The sequence below is a fragment of the Limulus polyphemus genome, unplaced genomic scaffold (assembly GCF_000517525.1).
Source record: "Limulus polyphemus unplaced genomic scaffold, Limulus_polyphemus-2.1.2 Scaffold1637, whole genome shotgun sequence".
Lineage (NCBI taxonomy): Eukaryota > Metazoa > Arthropoda > Merostomata > Xiphosura > Limulidae > Limulus > Limulus polyphemus.
Window position 1 is genome coordinate 109616 of NW_013667247.1, and position 11681 is coordinate 121296.

An 11681-nucleotide genomic window follows, 5' to 3' on the forward strand; every position below is an offset into this window, starting at 1 on the left:
CTTGTGTCATTAAAGTTTCGTTGGAACGAAGTTACGGAAAAATCAATTAACAAACAGAGACGTAACATATTCTTAAAAGTGCAAACATGAATTTTAGTGTTCAGACTTAAAAACAAACAAGTGTTTTATGTAAACAACTTTAACAAACAGTACACCCAATTTAAAATGGTTATTGTGACATTTGGTTACACTGAATGAATGGTATTTTAATACCCAGCTGATGTTATTTCCTTGGTACTTGTTTCTCCATATTTTGCATTCCAAACATAGTCATATCCACACAGCAAAATAATGGTAGTTACTGGATACTTCTCTTGACTCTCATGGAAAACTTTACTTTGAACAAAAAAAAAAGGATATGGAATCCCTCTGTGTGTGTGTGTGTGTAATTTGTGCATTCTTAGTAAAATGCTTTTGTAAGGAATCAGTAACAGAAAATTGGTATAATTCTCCATACAAGAAGCTAGTTTATGATTTTTTAGCCCTTCTTGTATCTTTGATCAGTTTTCATTTGCTGGATATGCACTATTGCAAATACATTAATGTTTATAAATATCTTCTGTGAGTAATGACACAACTCATTTTTCCAAAAATTAATTTCATTAATATTATTATTTATAATGTTTGAAATCATTTTAAGTGCTTTTATTTTTCATTACATTTTTAACATTTAGATTATTTTGCATTTTTATCTTAGTTCCTGGGATAATGACTAACCTAAGCTAACCTAAATTAGACAAATATTATTGTGATGAGAATAGCAAAAAAATATTATTAATCAAAAGAACCCAACTAATGATTTTATCATTATGTGTTTTGTTTTTCTTGATTATTGACTTATGTCATTTTCATGTTGCTATGCATAAATGGTTACATTAATCTAAATGTTTATTCAGTTTTCATCTATATCACTGGATTGTTTTTATAAGAAATTTTAATAATAACTATTTTAGGTAGAAATGTTACATGTGTTTTGAATGAACCTTGTACGAATACTATAATGCATTTGTAGTTACAAGGTGATAATATGGAGGAAAAACACTTGACGAATCAATTTTGGGGGTTACCCAAGGTTACAACCATGTCAGTATATTGTCCTTATTGGAGGTCAATAGTGACTCCATATCTGAGAGGATTTCTTCTGTGAGTTCTTCCTAAGTAAAGAAATATCCAGTAAAAAACAATTGCTTACAAAGTACTAAAAATAGTAAATTTGGTAACACATTTCTTGAGCTCAAAAACTGCACTAAGCAATGATGTGTAAAAACAAATGTCAAATAAATGTATAAAAATTTAAAATGTTAAATATTATACATATTGTCATGTGCTTCTATCACACTGTTCTTCTTCAGTCAATTGGCTAACCTGAAATAAAACCATTAGATATATATTTAGTACAATTTCAAACTAACTTAATTCTTCTTTTCTTTAAATTAAGAACTTGTGTTGCAATTGTCTTAACACTAAGACAATACTTACAATACAAGATCTTAATTTTCTTAACTTATCAAACAATTTACATTATAGATGAGTTAGTTCCTTTACTGATGTTACCAGTGACCTTCTGGCTGTATTTTGTTTGACCCATACCATTCCTCATCTTTTGCTTTTCTCAGCTACATCATACAGTACTTTGTTTTTCAGCAGTAATATTCCTTTTGAATCTTGATGAAGATCTTCCATGTTTGCCACTTTCACCTGAATAGTGCCGGGGAGGTTAATATCCTGCCAGTAGAATTGTGCTGAATTTAATAAAAGGGCTTTTCTTGTGACCTTGTCAGCTACCTCATTAAGCTTCAGCCCTGCATAGCTTGACATGTACATTCAAATGATGGTCTTACCATGCAGTCTTTGTTTACTGTCATCTTTATAGGGACCAACCACTCTAGATTTTACACACAGCACTGCCTGTGAGTCAGTCACAAATATTATGTTGGTGGCACTGTCTATCTTACAGTTCATTGCTTTCTGTAATCCAAAGAATAGCTTGCTTTATGGCTTCTAATCTCCATCTTTATATTGTCTGTGGGAAGCTTAAATGCTCCACCAGACTTATGTAGAATGTTGTTACTCCACGAGATGATAAATGTCCAACCAGTTCTCTCACTATCTGTAGTTATGATGACAGATGACTGTCCTCCATGGTCTTTAAGTAGGTGATGACAGGCTTTTACTATTTTACTCTCTGCCCAATCTATGCATGTTTATTCCACATAAGGGCATCTGAGATCTGGTAGTGATGGATTATCTCAGTGGTGACTGTATAGCACCTGGACATGCATGACTATCTCATGAGGTGCCTTTTAGGCAATCTCCTGTTTAAATGGTGTCTGCAAAGTCATTGTGAAGCTAGAATGTCCCAACTGAAAGGACAGTGGCATGACGATGGAATGCATAGTTTTTACACAGCAAGGTCCTAGTGAAGAATTTTGCTTGTAAACATTATTAGTGCTCTGCAATGCTGTTGAGACTTGTGTGGTATAATAGAGCATTTATGTGGGTGGTTGAAGTACATCTTATGACCAGTTTTAAACAGTGTTTTGTATCTCCTCAAACTTACCTAACTGCATAGCACTAATAATGATTACCAGTAGTGCATAATTCAGGATGGAATGGATAAAACATTGGTAGAGCGTAAGCTGATGACGTCCTTCAGCTTTATTTCATGCTGCAACTTTCATTACGTTGATGCTTTTGGTAGCTCTGGTTATCATGGAATTAATATGGCTGGTGAAGTTGTCTATCAAAAGTTATCTCAAGGTTCTTTAGCATTTCTTTCTTAGGGAGATCATTGCCCTTAAAGGATGGTGATGATTTGTCTGCATCAACATGTCTTGTTAGTGTGTAGGATATGGCTGTAGTTTTGGCAAGATTGATAACCATTACTGTGTAATTGCACCACCCCGTAAAGGGATGGTTACATCTTGCTTTCAATTTCAGCTTTCCTACAGCCTCTGCTGTTCATCAGAATGTCTTCAACAAAGGTTAACACATGGCTGTAGTTTTGGCAAGATTGATAACCGTTACTGTGTAATTGCACCACTTTCCCACTCTACAAAGGAATGGTTGCACCTTGCTTCCTATTTCAGCTTTGCTAGAGCTCCTGCTGTACATCAGAATGTCTTCAGCAAAGGTTAGCACATGGCATCTGGTTGGACTATCAAGACAGGCTAGATCCTTTGTGTAGATGTTGAAAAGAACTGTCAAGAGCAGTTATCCTTGAGATAGGCTAGTATTGATGGTGATCCTGTTTAATTGAAACATTTCATGCTTTATGATGCATCTTCTAGTAGTTATTCCAGCTATGACCCATCTTAAATGTGTTACACTAATGCTAATTCTAATCACTTTATCAGCAAGAGTGTAAATATCTTCCAGATCTAAAGCTACTGCTAAGATATTCATACCAGCTTTAAAGCCTTCATATATTTGATTCTCTTCCACTGTAATAACTACTTAATGATGCCAGTAGTTGTGGTTCAATCTGATAAGCAAGCCTCCTAAGTACAGCTGAGTTCACTCAACTTGCAATCTGTGGTTTATGAGTAAGAATCCCATCCCAAAAGATGCTCACCCTTTCAGCTGTGGGGGAATTATAATGTGACAGTCAATCCTATTATTCATTGGTAAAGAGTAACCCAAGAGATGGTGGTGAGTGGTGTTGGCTAGCTGCATTCCCTGTAGTTTATCACTTCAAAATTTGGGACAGCTAGCACAGATAGCCCTCAAGTAACCTTGCATGAAATTCAACAAACAAGCTACAGCCTTCTCTGCCAATGATGCTTTGTAAAATAATGATTCAATAGCCTTTAAGAAAAGAGTGATCCTTCATGAATTTGGCAATGCAGGGATGTTACCTGTTGCCTAGCTACCTTGATACTCTGACACTAATATCAACAGGTTGGCTTCTAAAAGTTTCTTAAAGATGGAGACTGACGCTATACAGCTGGAGCTCCATCTTTAGATGTATTTATGGCTCTGTTTATTTCATTAAAGCTAAAAATGGCTTCCACACTTGCATGTAGTTGCAGCTCAAATAGAGATTGCCATATCTTGATCTTCTCCTGAATAACACCATGGTCACATTGGTTAATGTATCTGCAAATGAAGGCCTTGTCTGGATCTTCACCTGTACACAGTGCAGTACCATTATTATCAAAAATGACTCATATTTCAATTAATTTGATTCCTGTGCCAGCCATAAGCATGTAGAAGTATCAGGATGATGCACTTTTGAGGTTGGCCTTGTTACATAATATACATTACTACAACTGTTAAATAAAAAAGTTATCTTCATTTAAAGTCAAAATAACATATACTGCACATGAACATTTAAATATAACATAGCATATGAAATATAAAAAAACATAAAAGCAACTACTTTGCAATATAATTTCTAAAAATACACAGAAATTAATGGTTAAGGCACTTTTTCTTTGCTTTACAAGTCTGGTTATGCACAAACAATACTATCACACCATTTAATGAATTATGACATTCTTTTATCTAATATACTGAGTAAATACTTGGCATATCATGAACCACAACACTTTCACATAATTTCAAAGTTTCTATAAACCAACCAACCTGTTTGGCCGAGTGTCCACCTGGTCACTCCAATAAAATGGAGTTCCGTCTGGTCAGTATGGAGCTGGCATCATCAGTATCTAGAGTGTACACTGTACACTGTGGCATAAGAAGTTAAATATCACTTAGGTATGAATTCAGTGTGTACCCTAGTCATTTGCCATATGCATGTACATGTGCACAACATTTGTCAAGAAAATATCTTAAATAAAATTAATAACAGGTTGGGTTGACTTGCAGTTGCTACTGTACTACATCAAGAAAATTAGCATTTACAAATTACACGTATTGCGGACCTATTTTTTGAAGTTCTTAATGTGTTTTTGTTTTATTTTTCAAATTTATAAAACATTTTCTTTAAGCAGGGAATATATAAATTACTGCAGTCTAATTATGGGTATTCCCATTACCTTAAGAGCTAAATAATTAACTTTAAGAATTGTTGTCATGTGAAAATATTTTTAAATAAAACTACCTCAGTGATTATTTTGAATTTTGCACAAAGCTACCCAAGAGTTTTCTGCACAAACATCCCTAATTTAGAAGTAATAAACTGGAGGGAAGACAGCTAGTCAAAACCACCCACTGCCAACTCTTGGGTTACTCTTTTATCATCAAAAAGTAGGATTGACAGTCATGTTATAACACCCCATGGCTGAAAGGGTAAGCATGTTTGGTGACTTGCAGGTTGCAAGTCAAGCAGCCTAACCACCAAGTCATGCCAAGCTGTCTAAATCAGTGATATAGGGTAAACACTAAATCTAAGTATTTCATGCTGTCAGGAGCCCCCTTTTTGTAAATTTTTAATAATTATTAAACATACTAAGCATAGATAAGTACAAAGGTTAATACTGGTTCTATAAATGGTGTCTTACACAGTACATATGTATGCAAAAGTAAATTGATATATGACAACTGTAAGTATGAAATCTCTCATGACAAAGTAATAAGGATTAATGCACATATATTTTAAACTACAAAGTATATATACTTATGTATGGAAGTTTGGAAAAGCTTGATGAACAAAGTAGTTCATCAATTTATTTAGTTTTTGCTGCTAATGTCTCATTAATTTGATAACCTGTTTTTCTTAATTTCTTCCAATTTTCAACTAGAATCCATTTTCCAAGTTTTTATATTTTGGTATTTTTTTAAATTAACGAAGTGTTTCTCCATTTTGTTTGAAGATACTGCCAGACAGTCTATAGCCAAAATTCATATGATCTTTGTGACACAATTAAAATACTTATACACATTTGATACTGACAAATTGAAATATTTAAACAACAAAAAGAAAAAATACAAGCAAAATTAAGTATAGAGTGTCTTTACTTCTCAAACAAAAAACTCAATTTATTTGCAAATCTTCAGCCATAGGCCTGTATCAGACAGTTGTCAACTGTATAAGAAATAAGATTTTACTGTACCTAAACCCCTTCCTTGTTCATTCATTTATATGACATGTTATTTCTGTTATTTATAGTACACAAGCAAAAGTACCTGTCCCCGGAGACAGGAAAAGTTTAAGTTAATCTAGCAAAAGTACCTGTCCATAGTGATGGAAAAAGTTTAAGTTAATCTATCAATTTAAGTTATTTCATGGACTTTAAAGAGGTTAATTGTGTTGCACTCTTGATTTCATTCTGAGTCACAGCTATGAGCTACTTATACTGTGAAAAGTAATTGTTGAGTATTTCTGTCATGCTAAGAGCTGTTCAACAATAACATACTGTAAATCTACATTTTTATTCTTTAAGTTACATCACATTTTGAAATGTGAGTGATTAGTGGGATTAATTCCTAATAATTTAGTGTAGAATATCATTCTTGTTAAATAAAATTTGGCATCAATATTATTCATGCCTGTTCTCCTGTCATTTCAAAAGTGAATGTTCAGCTTTACCTGCATGCACAGCTTTTCAAATGCAGTGTGGGAAGTGGCTGTCGTAAATGAGATACAGATGATTGCTAGGACAGATACCATGGTTTGTAATATACATAAGATAAAGTTTGATGAGATTAAACAATGGTTCAAATTAACTGTTGATACTTATGACATTGTTGGATGTCTTTTTGAGCTAACATCTTTTGATACATACATCCTGCCCTACCTGTACTAATATTCTAGCACATGGCTGCAGTGCAACCTTCTGTAATAATCAGACATTTAAAAAATATTAAGTAATGTTATATCTCCTTCAATTATTTTAAACCTTTTTGTTTTTGATTGCTTAGAAAATGAATTTACAATACTTTAAAGTTATCGACTAATTACTTCTTTTTTCTGGGTGGGGGTTCAAATGTTTGATATGTTTTTGTAAATTCCTACATCTCAGGTATGTTTCAATTATATATCATACTGAAATATCTTCACAATTATGTGATATCTTAGTATACAGAATCTAAGTTATGTGATATTGCTTACTGCAAATAGTACATGCTTGGCTGATTATCAGTTTTCAGAATAAAGACCTGTCATTGCCAAACAGTTTTCTCAGGTCTCAGCACTGTTCCAGATTGATGATATACTTAGCATATGAGAGTGCATGGACATATAAATCAATCACTAATCTATACACACACACACATTATTATATTATATTAACAACCTAAAATGTCCGTAATCAGACTACAGAGGGTTGAGTATGTTATACTAAAAATAGTTTGAATATGTAAATCAGTAACTACATTACAACCACAGATGATATAAAGTTGCAGTGGAATGGAATGTACCATAAATACATTTTGATGTTGTTTGGCATTTCACAGTTAATGTGTTACCACCAAAAACTGATAGTTTTTAGGAAGGGTATGTAACAGCCCTTTAATACACTCAGATCATAAGGATCAGAGAATTGAGAATTTCCAATACAAGAATATCCCTTGTATCTAATGAAATTGGAAAACAAAGGAATATTGATCATTTCATGGCACCAGGACCATCCAGAAAGAGACTTTTAACAAGTTATACCCTAGCTGTAGTAAGCAATGTGCAGCATCTTGTAACAGGTGAGAATCCAGGTCAGTGGAGAAAGCCATAAATGTGCCCCAGGCAACAGTATGAAACGTAATCAAGAAGAACTTCCTTCTGAAAATGAGGCCAACAGGTTATGGGTTCACCAAAATATGGTGGCTTCCAGTCATACCTCCCATTCAACCCCTGCATAATACAAGTAGCTGGAAAATGAAACAGGTCAGTGGAGAAAGCCATAAATATGCCCATGCAACGGTATGCAACATAATCAAGAAGAACTTCCTTCTGAAAATGACACCAACAGGTTATGGGTTCACCAAAATATGGCTTGCAGTCATACCTCCCATTCAATCCCTGCATAATACAAGAAGCTGGAAAATGAAACAGGAAGATATACCAGTCAAGTAACCAGATGCATTGCCTATGGATTTCTGTGCAGTCAGACTGTGGAAATGGATACTTGAAACTATTGTCCTTGTACACTATATGGATTATGGAAAGCAAGTGGGAAGGACTTGTGTTTGGACATGACATCCTTACAAAGGAGCCTTTTGCAATGAAAATTAAGCTGCAGGGCTATTGTCAAGATGCATGACTAGATGTGGCAACATGGACCGTAATGAAATAGTAAGGCTACAAAATTGTTTTAATATAATGCACTCAATCTCTGGATTTAAAACTTCTGCATTAAAGAAACAGGTAGTTGGACAAAATATAGGTATTCTGTATCCTCCTTTGATACAGAATACATTGCTAAACTCAATCTTCAGATATATGAAATGTGCCCCCCTATGCAAACTGAGCCAAGAAATTCACACATTTACATGCATTTCTTGACTTATCAGTAATGCAAATACTTTTAACATTAGTTGGTAGAAGAAAACTTGTACTATGCTAATCAATTTCCCAGTTTATATAAAACTGAACACTAAAAAGGACAAAAAATGAATAATATGATTATTTTTAACAAATCTGAACACAGACATTAGGAATGTTTGATGCAATAATGTAACGTGTTCTGCCATCATTTTAAAATTACAACAAAACTAGGATACACACTGATTTCTCCATTCTATTATGTAAACAAATATGTAATTTGTGTTTAGGTTACAAGAACAGAATCTAAATGAACCTTATAAAATTGTTAGAATCCTTCAACTGCCAAATCTTTTTCAAGTATAAGTATTAAACCAATAGAGATACTTGGACAGCCAGCTGTTAACCACTTAGATAATAAACAGCAAACTGGTTATCACATTACAGCAAATAGTAAATTGAAAGTTATATAACTGAATTCACCTGTATACTGGGTACTAAGTCATCAGAATCCATGTTTTCACTGCCCAGGTTCAGATTGGTGCTCTGGAGTCCTTCTATATTGATATCACTTCCTATGTTTTGAAAAAAAAAGTTTTAAATCCTCCAACAAATATTTTAAAGCAATTTATATTGTACTTAACCATACTTCAACAATCTTTCCATTAAAGTTAAAAAAAAATCTGCCATGTATTTGTAAGGCATATAGGGTTAGTGCTTTTAAACTCTAGTTTCAAGTGGCACAAGCAGATGGAAATGGTGACCCTTTCCTCCTGGACAGGATGCCAGTCCACAACAGATTAGCCCCCCAGTTAATAGTTGGTACTCACCATACAATTTGGTAGGTTCTTACAAGTAGAATAAAGTGTCATCTTAAGGATACAACAGCATGATGAGGATCAGCCTCAAACCCGCAATAATCTAACTATGAGTCCAAAGTGCAAAGCTACTGAGAAATACTATTCCTTTCCATTACAGCAGGAAATAAAAACAGATGTATAATTCACGTACAACATGAGGCACTGTTAAAAATCTTCACAAAGTTTGATGTCTTTATGACACAACTACATTTCTTATTGCTTTAGAAGAGAAGTAAATATTTGCATTAATTCACTAGTCTCAAAAAGGTTTTAGATTAAACATACCTAAGGTGAAGAGAAGCTTTCAAGGTTGATTAGGAGATTGTTTTGTTTTATTGCTTTAACTTTCACTAACAAAGTAAAACCTTTACAACTTTCAGAAATTTCTTTTAAATATATATATATCTAACTTGTATCAATAAAAGGCAATAAAATAAAATTCTGAAGAATTTTTGAATTATTTAAATGAGCAATGAAACACAATAAAAAGAGTGTCTGTAAAATGTTAAAAACAATCAAACCACCACCTCCACCATCCATCGTATCTTCTAAACTTCCAAGGAAATTCTCTGGAGTGTGAGGTACACTATAGCTGGTACCAAGACCAAGTCCACTGTCCTCACTTCCTTGTCGAGCATGCTGATTGGAGCTTCCCAGGAGAGGGTCTATACCTGTTGTGCAAATAGGAGTCATGTCCATTGTGGTTACAGTTGGAGATTTTGGAATCATGGGATTTTCTTCCACTAAATTCCTTCTTAACATCATTTCCTATGGATCATAACAGAAAATTAATTCTACTTAGTGGTTATTGCTGTGAAAAGTCACTGGTAGCTGAAATCTGTATTACTAAGTGTTCTATTGTACTAAATTTAGAAAATGTTATACTGAAATAGGGTATTTTAATGTTTTATATAAATTTTGTTAGTCAGCATTAGTGTAATAATAAAATATGTAAGCAAAGTGTACTGCTTTTGTAGATTTGACCTAAAAAATTTCACTCTGTGCCAGAAACATTACTATAGCATCAGACATCATGCCAGAAACATCACTATGTTTCTGAGCAGTGTGTGGTAATATTGTCACTGATCTGAAGTACGTCATCTATATGTCACCATTGGGTTATACTACCTGTACCATCTTACAATATGCAATAAGCACTGAGGTGCAATACTTTAATGATATGAGCTATGCTATTTCAATGCCACAAACACTGGGTAGTATCATACTTGATCTGTACTACATCCTCTGACAATATGTCACCAGCACTAGACTGTACTGCCATAACTACACTATACTCTTTGACAATATGCCAGTAATACTGGCTTATAATACCATAACTACACTAAACTATAATACTTGCAATATCGCACTTGACCTCTACATTAATGACCCCAACAAGTTAATCCACATCCCCAGCACACTTTTTTGCTTCGCTCTTAGAATTTACAACTAAAACCAACTTCATTTTCAACAATGAACATTTCCTTCAAATAGATGGTTTAAGTATGGGCAATCCTGTTTCACCTGTTCTTGCCAGTATATTCATGACCCAGATCAAAACACAAGCCATACATTCTGCACTTCATCCTCCACTATACTGGTACAGATATGTCCATGACATTTTTGCTGGTTTTACTTCTACAGAACACACACTAACTTTCTTTGAACACATAAACTCCATTCATCCCAACATCAAATTTACCATAAAACACTAAAACAATAAACAGTTATCTTTTCTTAACCTCAACATTATTAGATTGGACACACAGTTTAAAACCAAAATTCACTGTAAGAACACGCACACTGGCCTATACATCTCCTGGAATTTTGCTCATGCCACCACACCAAAAAAACGCACTGAAAAACCTCATAAACACAGCCACAAGACTCTGTTCAATGGACTACATAGATGAAAAAATCAACCACATAAAGCATTCCTTCATTCACACCAGCAAATTTCCACCAGCTATTGTTGAAAAACTCTCCATCATTCACCACAACAAAACTCAACTCACAAACAAAATTGATACTAACAAACCCGACAACAGAACATTACATTGCAGTTTACCTTTTGTCCCTGAAACCAGCTTAAGAATAATCCACAATTGGATTATTAAAATCATTACTAAACAAAAATTATTTAGAATCACACAATATCAATGTCATTTACAAAATAACATGCCCAGAATTCTATATCGGAGAAACAGGAAGAAAATTGGAAACCAGAGTTTTCCACCATTACAACTCAAAAACCGTAGTATATCTATTAAAAACACAGTAATTTTAAACAAAGACCAAACATAAACAAACAAAAAATCAAGGAATTCCATCTTAAATGAACAAAACAACCCTACTCTAAACCAACACCCTGGAGTGCAACAATATCTCTTCTAAGTCTTGCAACAATGTCCAGTCTTGTGACCTCTTTGTTCCATACTGTATAT

At 33.9% G+C, this 11681-nt stretch overlaps 1 protein-coding gene across 4 annotated transcripts in view; it reads right to left on the minus strand.

Annotated features, from left to right (window-relative positions):
• Window positions 1-6: 6 nt before the first annotated feature.
• Window positions 7-11681, minus strand: part of LOC106464392 (transcriptional coactivator YAP1-like) — a 90710-nt gene continuing 79035 nt past the window's right edge. For 2 of the 4 annotated variants that reach the window (XM_022392082.1, XM_022392079.1), the window contains 3 exons: window positions 9765-10005; window positions 8861-8952; window positions 7-1154 (listed from right to left, as the gene is read on the minus strand). In XM_022392082.1, coding sequence (XP_022247790.1) covers window positions 1074-1154; window positions 8861-8952; window positions 9765-10005 — 414 coding nt within the window. In that variant the 3' untranslated portion in view covers window positions 7-1073. Of the gene's footprint in view, window positions 1155-4587; window positions 4687-8860; window positions 8953-9764; window positions 10006-11681 lie in introns of all 4 variants that reach the window. The other 2 variants (XM_022392081.1, XM_022392080.1) reach the window with 2 other exon arrangements.